The sequence below is a fragment of the Sceloporus occidentalis genome, unplaced genomic scaffold, assembly GCF_023333645.1.
Source record: "Sceloporus occidentalis isolate IW3139 unplaced genomic scaffold, rSceOcc1.0.p SCAF_1, whole genome shotgun sequence".
NCBI classification, from domain to species: domain Eukaryota; kingdom Metazoa; phylum Chordata; class Lepidosauria; order Squamata; family Phrynosomatidae; genus Sceloporus; species Sceloporus occidentalis.
In genome coordinates this window covers 281,351,766-281,369,092 of record NW_028316981.1, presented here as the reverse complement: position 1 = coordinate 281,369,092, position 17,327 = coordinate 281,351,766, and the positions used below count along the sequence as shown (strand labels likewise).

Genomic DNA, 17,327 nt, shown 5'->3' with positions numbered 1-17,327 from the left:
CTTGGCAGGGACGTAGCCAAGGGGGGGGGGGTTCTTGGGGTCCGGACCCCCCCTTCCATTAGAAAAATGAATGGTGTGTGCTGCTGCACCGCCGCACTCAAGCCCCATTATAATGGTGGCACTTAGTCTGGACCCCCCCCCCCCCTTTCCTAAAATCCTAGCTACGTCTCTGTCCTTGGGTCTTCTGAAACCTTATTAAATAATGAAGAAAAAACCCACTGTATTTCTTTGCTGCTAGATTTTTCTCAAATGTGAAGCACAGGACAAGAGGCCTTAATCTTTTTTTCTTACCAGTCCAACATAAGTTCAAATCTTGTCTTCATTATGGGAAATGAGTGGTCTGGCAGAAAGTCTAACATACCTCCTTTTATTCCTGTTGGGAGAAAAATCTTTCTCACATTTCCAGGGCATGTTACTGCTGGCCTTTTACCTGTTTGCCATACCCAACTTGCCTGCTGGGGTAAATTGTAGTTTTCTAACATGTTACTGCCAGAATAAACTCCAGCAGAGAATGCAAAACTGGACAATTTTTTCTCTTTCCCCACATATTGCAGTAATTTCCCCCAAACTACCTCATATCAGAATAGTGTAAATGAGTGAGCTATTGATGTAAAAAGGATCAGAAAATGCAATTTCCTTGTAAATTCCTTCTTATGAATATGTTCTTTGATGTTACTTTTCTGTACTTACTTTTATCCAGGAGCTTAAATATGTTGGTACTTTCTCTGTAAAAACCGTATGATCAAAATGAAGGTCACTCCAATTACTGTTATCACAACAAAGGTAATCAATATTACCTTTGCAGTGCTATAGCCACAAAACAGATTTACAAAGAGGAGCTTAGTACCTGCTAGTGACTTGGGCTCAGAGCAGACTGTCTCTTCAAAGTCTTCAATTTTATCTATGTTTTGCTTGTACCAGGTTAATAATCCAGTATTGGAACAGGTGCATTCCAGAGGATTGTAACTTAAATTGATTATGCTCTGGCCAGATAAGTTAGTCAACATATCACGTGGGATAATATGGATCCTGTTATTGGCAAAATTGAGATAGATGTTCCTGAGATTGGAAAAGGCACCTGAATTGAATATAATAAGATTGTTGTGGCTCAAGTCCACATGCTGGAGCTTTCTGAGGGTGGAAAAGGCTTTGGTTTCTATAGCAAACAATTTGCAGTAAGATAAAATTAACACCTCTAAATTGCATACATGCTGGAAAAGTTTGTCATTCAGAATGATGCCAGATTCAAAATTATTTCCTTTCAGACTTAAGACACGAAGAGACTCTAGACCTTGCAAGATGTGCTGGATATTTGGACCAATCTGAGAGAAAGAAAGATTTAGGATCTGCAAAAAATGCAGATTGCTTAATGGTCCTTGGGAGGCATTGGTGGTGACAATATGGGTGAAAGCCAGATCCAGAACCTTCAGGTTAGCAGATTCATTGAAGGCTATACTGTGGAGCAAAAGTTTTCTATTGTAGCTCATGTTAACATGTTGCAATGCACGTAGAGCAGTGAACTGCTTCCTGCAGCAGTTTGAGTCTTCTATCTGACTGTTGCTCAAGTCAAGATACTGAAGTTTTGACAAAGATTCTAAACATCCGGCCCCCAAATCCAGCTCCTTTGAGTTTCCTCTGATGTAGAGGTGGGTGACAGTGGGGAAAAGAGAAGATCTGATGTCACAAAGGTGCACAAATTTGTTCTCATTGAGATTTAATTCCTTCAGCCTATCCATTCCATGAAGCCCAAGGGGTACCTCAGAGAGGGAGGTATGGGTCAAGTCTAGCGTTTGGAGTTTGGTCATCCCCTTGAATGTTTCACCAGAGACATTTAGAAAAGTACGATACTGCAGAGTGAGGTGATCTACAGATACATTGCTGATGCCCTGCAATGCAGAGGGACTTATTGGAAGAATGGCTGAGTCCAAAAAAGCTCCAAGCTGAAGAGCAACATTTTGTCCACCTTGTAACCCTTTCAAGATGACAGAAACATTAGCACAGCCGCTAAAATCCAAAGTGTAGAAAGAAATTGAGCTAAAAGCTCCAGGGTCAATATGCACAATATCATTCCCTTTTAGGACAAGAGTCAGATTGCTGAATTGTTTCAATGGCATTACATCTTCAGCAGATATTCTTTGGATGTTGTTCATCTGAAAATCCAAATATTTTAGACTCCTAGTTTTGAAACTTGGTGGAAACTGTAGAGATTGAATGTAGTTGTTTCCTAATATCAGTGTTTCCAGGTTATCCAGATCCTTCATTGGGATAAATGTTAAACTAGTGAGTCCTGTTTGGGTTAGGTCAAGGTGCTTCAGTGACAGAGGTCCTGTGAATGCTGTATCTCCAAGGAAAAGAATATGATTTCCAGTCAAGACAATGGCTTCTAGGAAAGAGTTGCTTTCAAAAGCACGTTCATATACCCAATTAATCTGGCACCTTAAAAGCAAACAATTCTGGAATTAATGCACAAGAAATATGCAAAATTATTATCTTAATTCCTACAATCTGTGGCTACAATAAAAATCAGAAAAACAAAGGCAGCTGTGTTCATTCCCAAGAACAGACCAAAACCAAAATCTACATGTTGATAATATCTTTATTAGTACAAGCTGAAATGCCACAGAAATGTGCAGACTTTCACATTCTCCAAAACTCTTCTGGTTAGATGATTTAAAAGGGGAGAGACACTTTAGGGAAACAATAGTTTTCCTTGTTAACCTCCTTCCCACCCCCACCTTTTCACCTAGCCTAATGAAGAGTTCTGGACAACCTGAAAAGCTCCCAACTTCTGTGGAATTTTAGTTTGTCCCAATTAGAGATGTATATAGAATAATAGAATCACAGTTGGAAGAGACCGCAAGGGCCATCCAGTCCAACCCCATTCTGCCATGCAGGAATTCACAATCAAAGCATCTCTGACAGATGGCCATCCATCCTCTTTTTAAAGCAGGAGACTCCACTACACTTTGAGGGAGTTTGTTCCACTGTTGAACAGCCCTTACTGTCAGGATGTTTCTCCTAATGTTAAGGTGGAATCTCTGTTCCTGTAGCTCATATCCATTGTTCCGTGATCTAGTCTCTGGAGCAGCAGAAAACAAATTTGCTCCATCCTCAATGTGACACCCCTTCAGATACTTAAACAGGGTTATCATATCACCTCTTAACCATCTCTTTTTCAGGCTAAACATACCCAGCTCCCTAAGTTTTTCCTCATAAGGCATGGTTTCCAGGCTATTCACCATTTTGATGGCCCTCCTTTGGACATGCTCAAATTTGTCAACATCCTTTTTTAATTGTGGTGCCCAAAACTGGACAAAGTATTCCAGGTGAGACCTGACCAAGACTGAATAGAATGGCACTATTAGTTCCCTTGATTTAGACACTATACTTCTATTGATGTATCCTAAAATAGCATTGGCCTTTTTAGCTGCTGCATCACACTGTTGACTCATGTTCAAATTCTAGGACCCCTAGATCCCTTTCACAAAAAGAGTCCTTAAGACAGGTGTCCCCTATCCTATATCTATGCATTTCATTTTTTCTACCTAAGTGCAGTATCTTACATTTCTCCCTGTTGAAGTTCATTTTGTTAGTTTTAGCCCAGCTTTCTAATCTATATTTTTGTTTCATTCTTGCCTGAAAGAACAAATAAATCCAACAGTTTATACCTACATGTGAGATTATGAGATTATCTGATGCAGTCTCAGTGATTTTTGCTTTTTAAGCAAAGGTACGTTACAGACCGCTGAAAAGCGGCGGCCTGCACCTGCCCCTTTCCCTGCCGGATCGGGGCCTCAGTGGCCAGAGCAGCAGCCGCTGAGGCACCGATCCGCTGCTTTCCAGGCCGCGAGGAAGGGGCAAAAGGCCGCTTCCCCGCGGCCTGGAAAGGGGTGTCCTTGGGGCTTCAAGCCCCAAGGACACCCCACGGCGGCGGGGAGGAGGAGAAAGGGGCCACTTGGCCCCTTTCTCCTCTGTGTTGCTGGGCGCAGCCATCTAAAGGCTGCGCCCAGCGACGCAAACCTGGAAGGAGCTCCCAAACGGAGCTCCTTCCAGGGCTGCGGAAAGGGCACACTAAGCACCCTTGCGCGGCCCCACTACGTAACAACCATGCTGCCCCGTTTGGAGGCGGCGTGGTCGTGACGTAGTCATGGCGGCGGCTGTGTGGAACGGCCGCCACCATTTTGTACGTGTTGAGCACGTACTAGGGTTGGGGGGGGGTGCGGAAGCGCCGCCACTTCCTAACCCTAGTACGTGCTCAGCATGTACTTTAAGGCCCGTCTGTAACGAGCCAAAGTTAGCTTTCAATAATTTTTTGTAAACAGTGAAAACACTGTTTTCAGCACAAAAATTTTGCTTATTTTGTGCAAATTATTTTTTTAAAAGAAAAAGACCTGGTTTTCTGCAAATGTTCAGGGGGAGGGGGAATCTCATTATTTATTTTCTAAACTCCCTGCTGTAGTTGCCACAAGCCCAGTGGATGCAACCTTGGCTCCTGTTTGTCCTGCATGTGTTGAGATAAAGAGTGAGAAAATTCGCAAGTATTCTTTAAATCCCCAGTCCTAATAAAGGACTTTTTATTCATTTTTCAGTAATTGCCTGCATTTGGGTGTAGGTTTTGTTTAATAAAAATAGACTCACTGCTTCATTTTACAGTTTTCACAGAATTGGACCAATGCAAGACAATAAGCAAGGCTGAAAAGGAGACCACCGTTTAATATATTCACACTTTTATCCCAGTCTAAAGCGTGTGGTCAAGACAACAAAAGCTATCTTAAAAGAAAAACACACAAACTAGGAGAGGCTTGAGCAGTTTGCTTTCTTCCTGAGGCTACTGGGAAGGGCAAGATCCTGTCCTTTCCTTTGAATTAAGTGAGTGCAAATAACTCTTACACACTGAACTCAGTTTCCAGCAATTGAAGTGAACTGATTAAAAAGGGAAAGTGGGCAGAGGGGAGAGAAACTGGGACATTGTCGCAGGGTCACAGGGCATACTCCCAACTCCAGGCTTCTTATCAGGGTCCATAGTGGACAATAACTCCAAACAACCTAAAGATAATGCTGAATACCTTTAATAGAATTAATAACACCAGTGGAGGCACTGTTATTTCACAGAGTTCTGGTCTTGGGTTACTTCACCCAAATCCTTAGTGGCAGTAAGATCTTAGAGGTCTTCTTTGGGGTCTAGGCCCTCCCCCTGGGCAGGCCAGTAACACCCCTGAAAGTCCCAACGGAACACTCCCCTTGAACAATAACCCAACCTCAAACCAATCTCAGAAGAGCTTGGAGTTGGAGCGTGGGGATGGGCAAACTCTGACAGGAAACCCTCCTCTCTTGAGCATCTCACAGCTTCTGAATCTTCCCACTCTAGCTGGCAAAGTCCTCCCCTCTTGGTAAAGCCCCCCCCAGCTTGTCATAATGCTGACCTTTTCCCCTACACACAACCACCTCACTGCCCTCTCTTCCGCTCATGACCTCCTCCCCGAGTGCCTCTCCCTTTTATCTGCCAGCCCCTCCCTTGTAGGGCCTGCCTCCCGGGGTCTTCCCTTCTCTCCTTTCACCCCAGGGATTGCTGGGCCTTGTATTTTCCAGTCAGAGTTTTCCCTTTGCAGTGCTACTGCCTCTCCCTTCCTGGGACAACCCTCTTCTATCTCTCTCACGTCCTTCTCCTTGTTACAGATATTTTAAAAAGTGGCTCAAAAATTGGATGACAGAGGATTAATTGGTACTTTCCCTGCCAAATTGGTACAGAAGAGTGTATGATTATATGATTATTGCTTTAGCCAGAACTTTGGGGAAAGGGCCTTTGTGCACCAGTGTACAGATGTCAGAAATTACAGGGTCTTCTCTGTGGCTGCATCATGTAAAAATGTGTGAGAGAGAGCCCAGTGAAGTAAAGGTCTCAAGAGCAAGAGAATCCTTGGTATGAAAGGAGAATAGAAAGCTTGCAGTTGAACCTGGGCTGGGAGCAACTGGGCTTGGGAGTCCAGTCTGTGTTAACCCCTCCATTGAGTTGTGGTAGCTACTGAAACATCTTTCAGCTTCTGTAAATGACGTTACCTAACTACAGGTGTGGGTTTTTTTTTACTAACTCTGTACTGCTGGACATGTTTTATGGAAGAAGGGATAATAAAACAAATCCCATTATCCCCCCTTCCATAAAATGAGTCCACATAATTACAATACAACAAACATATTAAAAATACATTTAAAATTTAAAATATCCATAACTGAAGCAAGTCATCTTTGGGCAGTCATTGGGGCAGTCCATATCAGCGGGGCTGGATCGATCAATCAGGGAAGGCCTGTTGGAAGAGATCTGTCTTGATGGCCTTTTTAAGGCCATCAAGATTGGTGATATGTCGGATCTCTTCCAGCAGGCCATTCCATAATTTAGTAGCAGCAGATGAAAAGGCCCTCTGGTTAACCTCAGCCAGCCTAGTCTTTGTTGACTGCAGTAAGTTTTTCCCATAGGACCTAAGTGTGCGGGGTGGGTTATATGGAAGGAGGCACTCCCGCAAGTAAGCTGGACCCAAGCCATGAAGGTCTTTAAAAGTTATTACCAACACCTTGTACTGTGTCCGGAAACTAATAGGCAGCCAGTGAAGAGATTTTAAAATCTGTGTTATATGGTCGCCTGTAGATTTTCCGGTGTCTAATCTGGCTGCCATATTTTGTAGTAATTGAATTTTCCGAACTAGGCACAAGGGCAGCCCCATGTAGAGCACATTAAAGTCAAATCGTGAGGCAGGTACTACCGTTTCCAGGTCCCCTGGCTCCAGGAAGGGTTGCAGCTGGCATATCAGCCAAAGCTGATAACAAGCACTCCTGGCCATCACATCTATCAGGGTTGACATCTGAAGGGACAAATCCAGGAGCACTCCTAAACTGTGAACACAGTCCTTTAGGGGACATGTGACTGCATCCAGGACCAGTTGATATCTCCACACCCGGATTAGGGGTCCCTATAACAAGTACCTCCGTCTTATCTGGATTCAGTTTTAGTCTGTTTTTCCTCATCCAGTCCATTACCACTTTAAGACATTCATTCATTCAGAGGAGAGATGCCATCCTTAGTTACTGTTGCAGTCTGAAGCATGGAGAAATTATTTGGGTCATCAGCGTACTGATAACACCCTGCCCCATGTCTCAGGCATGCTCAGTAAGGGATTCTGGAGGCAGCTGGTATTTGCCTTGCCTATTGTGAACAGGCTCACAAGCTACAGAGAGATTAGTTAGGGTAGAAACCCATTCTTTCCCAGCTCAAGCTATATTCCATTTTTTATTGCAGACACACTGCTGCAACCTGGCAATGAAAGTCTGTGTTTTTTTAGTCCTCCATCATTCTCCTAGTACTAAGGCTGCTAAAAACGTCCAGTTAGACAAAGGATGAGGAGGAATATAGGTGCTGGGCAGGCATAAAAAGACTTTATAAAATGGAGCTTCTTTGCCAGAGGTTTTGTTATTCTTTCAAGATACAACAACCTGTAAGGCAGATTTAAACAGATGAGAAAATTTATATCTGTGATTAGGGTCTGAGTCTTGTAGAAATGTTGACTGCCACCACAAATATATTTTGCCTACAAAGCTGAGAATAAAAATCCAAGTCATATAAACAGAGCTGAGAATAAAAATCCAAGTCATATAAACAGAGGGAAAGATAAGGCTCCACTGTACCTTGTTAAATCTAAATAGATCAGATCCTTCAGCTTGCTGAATGATGAGGGATACAGCGAATACAGGACATTAAAGCTGAAATCAAGGATTTTGGTTGTTAAAGGTAGTTGATCTGGAATCTTGGTCAGTTCTAAACCTTCACAGCTGTAGCTTCTGTCAGCAATAAGCTATGAAGAACAGAGATTACACATGTTATGCACATAGATTAATGTATACAAACATATCTGCTGACACAATGCATTCTATAGTGCAGTGTGTTTAATGAAAGCACTGTTACTAGTGATCCAGCATGGAGGTCAGGAGACTGGAAAATGTGCTATTGTTCCATCTGTAAATCTGATTTGTTCTGTCATGACAGTATTCTATGTAGGAATCTGACATAGACTATTCTTTGCTTCTCGGAGTTTGAAGAAAATATAATTGTTACACAACAAGATGCATTGCTACAGGAATGAATGAATGCAAGTGGTATAGTTAGAGGCGCTTTGTCTCCTTCTTTTGAAGCTTTGTTCTGACCCACTCTTATGAACTAAAGCAAGACTGTGATTTCTTTCTTATGCTTAGTTATTGCCCACCTGTATTAGCCAACATTTTATTGAAGTTAACTAGTGGCATGACAAGCACCTGGGCATAACCATCCCATGTGCTGCAGGCCAAGCGTGGCCCAAATGGGCAGCCATTTGCTGTTTGCTACCATGCACAGAAGTCACAGTTAGGAGAGTTCATAGGCCAAATGAATGACATTTGTTTTGCTACAGTTGGCAATCCTTAGCTGCTCTGAAACACTGCTAATTAGCTTGTTTTGACACCGTGCCCAAAATTACATTGTGCAGAGTTCAACATGAAACACTAATTCCACATACAGATGCTAGAACAAATGGGCTTCTTTAAATACACCAGAGACCTTTACATTTGTGTGGCAGCTTAAAAATAATGGGGAACACAACTACTACCAGACAAGGAAGAGGCCCTACTGTCTGTTTGGTCAGGTGTCTCTCCTCTGTGGACTGCTGCCTAAAGCACATATTCCCTTCAGGATCTGGCCTCCTCAGGTACTAAGCCAGATCACCATCTATCTTCTTCAGGGAAAGAAATGAGCTGCCTGCCTGAGGCAGGTCGAGGTAGCAAAGAAATCAAACTGCTCTGCCATCATTGTATTTGCAGAGCATCATCCAGCAAAATGGTCTTGAGTGACCAAAGCTGTCTTCTACACTCTGTTACATAAGATCAGAACATGTGCCACTCAAAAAAAGAAGAAGAAAGCCTGCTGTGAAGAATTTGCACTACACTTTGCAGACATTGGTTGTTGTTTTTTATCTGCTTTGATTTGGATGCTGCAGTTTTGGGCTGGATAAAGTGTGGCCCATAAACTCCATGCAGCCCCTGGGGTAATTAAAAAAAAATCAAAGAGGTTTTTAATCCCCCCCCCCCCAAACCTTCTAGGACATGTGGGAGGCATTTTTGCCACATATTTGGGAGCCCTGGAACATCTTAAACTCTAGACAGGCCTTTTTTAAAAACATGAAGTGAACAGGAAGTTGCTTCTAGTCTCTGTTGTTAAAAAATAGCAAGTATGTTTATAGCAAGTACATTTCTATACCGCTTATCAGTGCACTTAAGCACTCCCTAAGTGGTTTACAATGGAGTTTATCAGACAAGGGAAATTAGAAGTATAATCCAATGGCAATCTGAATGCAATCATGGGGAATAATGTTATTGCGTGATAACCCACTACACACAAATTTGGGCAAAGGGAAGTCAGTCCGAGCGCAATCATGGGGTTTCATGTTATTGCGTGATAGACTGCCACACGCAAATTCGGGCAATGGGGAGCCAGTTCGAATGCAATGAGCATTCATGTAATTTAGCTAAACTAGCAAATTCACGTGAATGTGTTCTGACCCCACTTTCTTTTCATTCGAAATTAAGAGAAATTCCTCACATATGATAAACTCCAATGTGTAAGGTAATTTCCCTGAACAAGCTGGGAACTCATCGACCCCAGAAGGATGCGAGGCTGACTCAATCCTGAGCCCCTGGCTGGTATTGAACACAACCTGGCTACAGTACAGGCATTTAACTACTGTGCCACCAGGGTCTCTCTGGGGCCCCAAAATGCTGCAAAGTACCCCCACACCCACAAAAAGCATTTGGGAGCAAACCAGATCTGGCCCATCCAAAGGCTACAGCATGGTTGATGCAGCCCTGAGCCTCCCATAGTTGCCCATCCCTGCTGTAGTTGCCACAAGCCCAGTGGATGCAACCTTGGCTCCTGTTTGTCCTGCATTACTGGATACATTTCAGTTTCTGCATTCAAAGGATATGGACAGGATCCTTGGAAAGGTGAGAGCCACCACATCATTCTAGAGAACCCCATCATTCTAGAGAATTACTAGGCAATGTCCTATATTCTTTGCTTGGGCAAAGTACTAGAGCGTGTGGCAGCCTCTGAGCCCCAGGGGTTCCTGGATGAGATGCATTTTCTAGCTCCATTTCTCTTTGGCTTCAGGCCTGATTATGGGCTTTGGTTGATGGCCTACAAAGAGAACTTGACAGAAGAAATGTCTCCTTTATGGTTCTGCTGGACCTCTCAGTAGCTTTCAGCACCATCAGTGTGCTGTCCTTCTGTCCCACCCATGCTGGGCTCCCATGCTGTTTAACATATATGTGAACCCACTGGGAGAGATCACCCAGAGTTTTGAAGTTCAGCCCAACCAGTATATTGAAGCCACCTAAACTAAAGATTAACCACGATTCTCTCTGTCACATTGGGCTGGTTGGAGGATAGGTTTCTGCTGTCAGTACTAGATTTGCATATGAGTGGACAAACTGAAATTTAATCCAGACAAAGCAGAGCTGAAAACAGACCAGGGAATAAGTTTTCAGCCTGTGCTATATAAAATTACACTTTACCTAAAATCTGACATTTGCAGCTTGAGTGCAATCCTGGGCTCAGCCCTGAACCTGAATGTCAAAGTCAGCGTATTGATTGTGGCTAGAAGTGCATTCACATAGCTAAACCAGTACACCAACTGTGTCCATTCCTAGAAATGTCATGTATGGTTATAGTCTCACACACCTATTACGTCTTGCTTGGATTATACAAACCTGCAATGAAAAAAAACATTTTTTCAATATTGTAGCTGTTTTTGATGTATTTTGGGAGCTAAATTTAAAGAAAACACAATAAAAATGTCATACCACAGACATAGTTCTTTCACAAATTCAATATTTTTATCAATTCAGTTGTTACTCAGCTTTGATTAAGTGTGGACACTGATGTTCCAGTGCAATTTCTTTTAGTGCTTTTGAATTGATTTTTTGTGTTTCATATCAGTGACTTAAGGTGGCTTGAATATCTTAGCAGACTTTAACCCCTTTCTTACTCTTTGCATAATTCTTTACAGGATTATTTCATTCAGTCACAGTATAACATGGAAACGTCAAAACAAGTTGTGTGGGGGGGAATAGTATATGATGGAGCAAATCTGAGGTCATTTTTGGATTCAGAATGCCAAATTCCTACAAAACTAGCACACAGGTTTTTTCCCCAAAGAGTTTTGATGACCCTCAGCTTTGCAGGTCCGTATTAGTACTCTTGGGATTGCCTTTGGTCCAAAATGTTGTGGCCAAATGGATGATGAGGGATGGTTGTATAGGATATGTAACTCCCTTGTTGCAACAGTTATACTGGGTACTGATTCTTTTCTGGGTGGAATTCAAAATACCTATAAAGCCCCATATAGCCTGATTCTAGACTAACTGACAGTCTATGTATACAGTCCTGCCTGAGTTTTGAGACCTTTGCTGGAGGGTTTTCTCTCAGTCACCTCACTGTCATAGGTGTGAATGGAGAGGACACAGAAGAGATTCTTCTTGGTAACTGTCTCAGGTTGTGGTATTCCTCCCATGGAAGGCTATGTTGGTACCTTTCTGCTCTCTTTTTACCGACTAGCAAAGATCTTTTAATTTAGACAGGCCCTTTAGCTGTTATTTGTTTGTGACAGAAGGTTCTTTTAATGGGGTGTACTGAGCTCTTATCAGAGCTTGTTTGAGTTCCAAATAATGTCTCCCGCCAATATCTTAGGAACTATGGCGCGTTACAGACGGCCCAGAAGGGGCAGTCTCGCGCTGCTGCTGGTTGCTGCGTCCGGGAACCGCAGCATCCAAACCACGCGGTTCCCGAACGCAGCAAAGAAGGAGTGTGAAAATCATGCTCCTTCCTCAGCCCTGGAAGAGACGCCACGAGGCGCTAGTCGCGCACTCGCAGTGTCACTTCTGCTGCATGACGTGCAGACCCAGAGCGTCTGCTATGTCAAAATGGCAGCGGCCATGTGGAATGGCCACCGCCATTTTGACGTAGTCATTACACGCGAGGGCAAGGCGCGTCAGGAAGCACCACCCCTCGCGCATAATGACGGCGCGATGACGGCGCCTCATGGGCCCGTCTGTAACGCTCCTATATTTATCTTCTGGAAGTTTGGGAAGGAAGATGGAAAGGGAATCTGACATACTGGCTTTCTGATACTCAATTAAAATTATCTACAGTTTATATGCTATTATTCCTCTTAATCAAAGACCAATTTAGAAACATCAGCTAAAACTGAGAAGGGAAATGGACATGAACAGAAAGAACATCCATTATACATATATATCCTTTATATAGACTTGGAACAATTACTAAGGAAGGTCAAAGATGAAAGTACAAAAGCAGGCTTAATGCTGAACATAAAGAAAACTAAAATAATGACCACAGAAGAAGAATGCTTCTGTGTCAATTGCCTTCTACGCCATTTTTTTTTTCATGCAGGGCACAGATCACAGTTTGGTTGCACAATACAACCTGTCAAGTATCCCTTATCCAAAACGCTTGGGAACAGAAGTGTTTCAGAGTTGGGATTTTTTTAAATTTTAGAATACAAGTAGCGTACGTACCTGTACTGTATTTATGAGGCTGCAGAGGTGAGAGACACAAGGCTGGAGAGAGACAAGAGGATCTATGAAATGACAGGAATCCAAATGTACTACTTTGCACAAATCTACACCTCCCATCATTTCACAGATTGTCGCATCTCTAGCCACATCTCTCTCCAGTCACGCAAATACAGTACAGGTTCATAGTATGCTACTTGTATTCCAAAATCCAAATCCAAAACATTTCAAAATCGAAGCCTTGAAGAGTCATACTGATGTTCAAAAAGGTTTGAGTTTTGGAGGCTTTTGGATTTTGGATTTCCAGGTTAGGGATGCTCAACCTGTACTACTTTCTCAATACTACAATATTAAATTGCCAAGTGCCAATGTAAGGCCATTGAAAATAGTCCAGTGAAAACTGAGATTTATGCATATATATTGGCCTTCTCATATGATCTCCTTTAACTGCACAATAACATGTAAAATAAGGAAAGTTGATATTTAAAGACAAGGCTATTAATACAGTGAAAAGGAGGGATTGCAGGGGGAAGGGTTTGTATCATTTTTAGAATGTGGCCAGAAGAAAAATAGAGCTAATATTTAATGAAGTGAGAAAAACAAAATTGTGTACATGAATAATGTATTGCATCTCTCACTCCTCTGTTTTTCTTTAGATTTCTTCTAAAGTTGCAATTTTGGTTAATCCTTTAACATTTAAATTTTGAAATGCATCAATCATATCCTCTATTTACACTTTACACAAAACCAGAAGGCAATGGCTTGATACACTGAAAAGCAGAAAGAATTGTTTAGCTGTTAAGTGTAAATGTGAATAGTCTCTGATATGGCTATAAAGGACCTCTGTGCTTATGCATCAAGCATGTGAAGGGAAAAACATCACCCCAAGGTCTAGTTCTGCCAAAATTAGGTGCATTTAAACTGCTTATAAAGGAAAGCACCTGTTCAGAAGCAACAGCTACACACAGATTAAAGGCACCAGTGGTCTGTTTCATTACAACCCTCTCTGGATCCTGCAAACGCCTATCAAAACCTTGTCCTCTACAGTCCAATACACCCAGCAAAATGTTGTGTGCAATACATGAAAGATATAGCTTTACTGTTATCACTACTTCTTTCTGTGCATTGTTTGGGTTTTTTAAAAATAATTTTTATTAGTTTACTTCTAACTCAAGATACCACACCAAATTATATATATAATATATGACAACATATAACAAAAAGATTGTACTCAAAAGAGACACTCTCAAAGAGAAAGTCATTTTTCCAGCCCTGTATGCACGGATTTAAGTTTGAAAATATGGTCTGAAAATATTTAGAAATATATAAATTTCAAAAAGCAATAATTTTCCCATTTTCTATAAGGGATACCATTTTACACTATAGTACTATGGTACTACATTCCCATTTTACTATGCCGTTGTATTTAATGGGGACATGAGCATTCACGGATTTGAGTATCCAATGGATACCAATGTCCCACTGTTTTTTTTTTTTTCTTTCCCAATGAATGTTCCTGAATCTACATTTTCCAAAATGTAAAGGATCAAGGATTCTTTTCTGTGTTTATGCTGAAACCACTGTGGTCTTGGAATGTCAGATGTATTGTTTAAAAGAGCAATGAATCATAGAATCATAGAGTTGGAAAGATCTCCAGCTAAATTAGTTCTTCATGCCTCTTTTCATTCCTGCTGTCCTTCTCTGAAGCTGATCCAACCTGTCTATATTCTTAAAATGAGGCACCCAGAAATGAACATAGTACTCCAGATAAGGACTGACCAGAGCAAAATATAATGGAACTGTTACTTCCCTTAATTTGGAAACTGTGCCTCTATTAAAGCAGGCTAAAATATCACTTCCCTACTTTGCTGCAGCATCACTGCTGGCTCATGTTCAATTTATGACCCCAAGGTCCTTTTTACATGTAATATTGCTGAGCCAAGTATCTCCCATCTTATACCTGTGCATTTGGTTTCTGTGGCCTAATTGGAGAATTTTGCATTTGTCTCTAATGAATTGCATTTTATAAATTTTCCCCCAGTTTTCTAGTTTTTCAAGGCCCTTTTTGATTCTCTTCCTTTCTTCCAATGTATTAGTATTCTCTCATCTGCAATCTTGATAAAGATTCCCTCAATCTCACATTCTAAATTAGTGGTTCCCAACCTGTTCTCCAAGGAGCCCTTTGGGCTCCATGTGAACTTCCCAGGAGCTCCATAGTCGCTTCAGGAAAATGAAAGAAATAAAAATGTTAAAAAATTAAAGAATAAAAAAAAGTTTCATTACTCCTAAATACAATTAACTTGTAAGACATAGGGTAGGCCTCTTAGGGGCTCCACCATAGAAATTGATTCTAAAAAGGGCTTCATGAGTAAAAAAGGTTGGGAACCCCTAATCTAAATAATTGCCCCCAGGACAAAACCCCAAGGCTTATGCATGTTTACTGTTGGAAGTAAAATTCACTATGCATAAATAGTTCTTGTTGCCTAGTAATTTATCTGGGGTTGTAGACCATGATTTTAATGCTACGCACACTTACCCAAGAGTGCATGCCATTGAAATCAACGGCCAGGATCCAATGCGGGTACTTCTGCTGAGGGAACTGTTTCCACCAGTGGAACCAAGAGGGGCCAATACTCCTGACCCTACTGTATGGGTGACATGAAGGTAAGAATGCCCTACCACACTTGCCATCAATAATAAATAATAATAATAAATTTTATTTATATCTCCTGCTTCTACCTTCAGATCGAAGCGGGATTACAACAGTAAAAACATCATAAAATACATATAAAATACATCAATCAAAAATAAAAAGGGGAAGAAATGTTACAGTATTGCTCACAGTTGTAAGAATCGAGTCATCATATTCAGATGTTCAAAATCAGATTAGAAGAGATCCGTTGGATAGGCCCGCCAGAAGAGATATGTCTTCAATGCCCTTTTGAAGGCTTCCAAAGAAGGTATCAGACGGATCTCTTCTGGTAAGTTGTTCCAAAGTCTAGGGGCCATTGCAGAAAACGTTTTACAAGAGGTGGTTTTCAACCTGGTTTTGGGGTGTTCTAATATTTTTGTGCCAGATGTCCTGAGAGTGCGGGGTGGATTGTGTAGAGAGAGGTGTTCCCTCAAGTAACTTGGGCCCAGGCCATGTAGGGCTTTATAGGTAATAACCGACACTTTGTATTGCGCCCAGAATCTAATCGGCGGCCAATGTTGGGATTTCAACCCCGGTGTAATATGCTCTAATCTTGGTGTCCTGGTGATCAGTCTGGCTGCAGCATTTTGAATCAATTGGAGCTTCTGAACTTGGTACAAAGGTAGCCCCATGTAGAGCGCATTACAGAAATCTAAACGAGAGGTTACCAGTGCATGTACTACTGTTTCAAGGTCCCCCTGAGCCAGGTAGGGATGCAGTTGGTGTATCAGCTGAAGTTGACACCATGCATTCCTGGCTATCGCCTCCACCTGGGATGTCAACTGTAGAGATGAGTCCAGGAGTACTCCCAAACTGCGAACTTCATTCTTCAGGGGAAGTGTGACCCCATCAAGGATGGGTTGGGAAATCTCCTTCCCTGGACCAGGGGCACCTATCACAAGCACCTCAATTTTCTCTGGAATCAGCTTGAGTTTGTTTTCCCTCATCAAACACTAGTGTGACACAGAATCCAGACCAATGGTGGCCCCTTCTGTGTAGACATGTGTAGGACTGTCCTTAAAATCTAGGTGAAACCAAAGGCACAACTTCATTGTGCTGACTTAATAACAATGGGACATCATCATAACCAGTGTTAGCAGGACTGGGGCAAGATGTACTGTACTTTCAGAAGAGGGGGGGGGCAGAGAATGAGAGAGAAACGGAGAGAGAGAGAGAGAGAACAATTTCCCCAACCATAGCCAATTTTAGTGAATGTGTTCAAAAGTTACAATGTTATTCCTGGCATTTTTCTGTCCCGTCTACAGCACCTCTCTTAGCCTTTAAGCAACCTGGTGTTAGCATGCAAGTATTCACTGTTCCAAATTAATTATTGATTCTGTCTCAAAAATGCTTTAGCCTCAATAGAGAGACAAATAAGTTATCACTCACCTCAGTGCACATCTTATCTACTGGCTTGGTTGGTTCACAGCGAACACCTAAAAGCACTATCAAAACCCACCAGGACGTGCAGGAGGCCATTAGGGAGCTTTATCAGATTCTCCACACAGACGAGTTTCAGTAATGGAAGTAGAATGAAAAATAATTTTCTAGAACAAGTTTCAAAAAGCTTTGTTAAACTGGAGAACTGACTGCAACAAAGAGCAGCGACAGATAAAGAGTCATTTCCGCTTGAAGCTAAGTGACTTTTGTGCAGCTACCTTTTTCAGTTCCTCTTCTTTGCTCTCCTCATCAATCCCTGCACCACCGCCCCCCTTGCTGCATTCTGTGTTGGAAGGAAAGTGCAGGACTTTGTGAGAAAACTTGTTGCTTTCTGTGGCTCCCTTGTGGCTTTCACAGGCTGATGATGAGCCATTCATGGAACATGTTTTTTTTTAATTAGAGGGGGAATCCATGCTAAACAAATGTGATCCCACTGACTACTAAGAGTGTACCATTGGACTGGAACATCATTCCAATGGGTTTTGGAATTGATATTGTGCACAAACCATACACAAGGACAAAGGGGGAGAGGGAATATCGATATTTTCAGAGGAAACAAGATTTAGAGAATGCTAAAAAAATTTAAAGA

General features: G+C 42.0%; 1 protein-coding gene across 1 annotated transcript; it reads right to left on the bottom strand.

The window, feature by feature from the left end:
- Positions 1 to 657: 657 nt before the first annotated feature.
- Positions 658 to 16,856, bottom strand: CD180 (CD180 molecule). The gene is made up of 3 exons (XM_089494994.1): positions 16,688 to 16,856; positions 7,675 to 7,841; positions 658 to 2,436 (listed from the first exon to the last, which is right to left on the bottom strand). Exons 1-3 carry the CDS (start codon positions 16,775 to 16,777, stop codon positions 705 to 707), a joined length of 1,989 nt encoding a protein of 662 aa, XP_089351120.1. The 5' UTR covers positions 16,778 to 16,856; the 3' UTR covers positions 658 to 704.
- Between the last annotated feature and the right edge of the window lie 471 nt (positions 16,857 to 17,327).

What these genes read in the sequence shown, in the direction of transcription:
- CD180 (XM_089494994.1), bottom strand. Translation starts at nt 16,777, where the DNA reads ATGGCCTCCTGCACGTCCTGGTGGGTTTTGATAGTGCTTTTAGGTGTT. An exon ending in TAGATAAGATGTGCACTGAG is followed by an intron (nt 7,842 to 16,687) that starts GTGAGTGATAAC and finishes TGTTCTTCATAG; the next exon opens with CTTATTGCTGACAGAAGCTA. An exon ending in ATCTATTTAGATTTAACAAG is followed by an intron (nt 2,437 to 7,674) that starts GTACAGTGGAGC and finishes TTTGCTTTTAAG; the next exon opens with GTGCCAGATTAATTGGGTAT.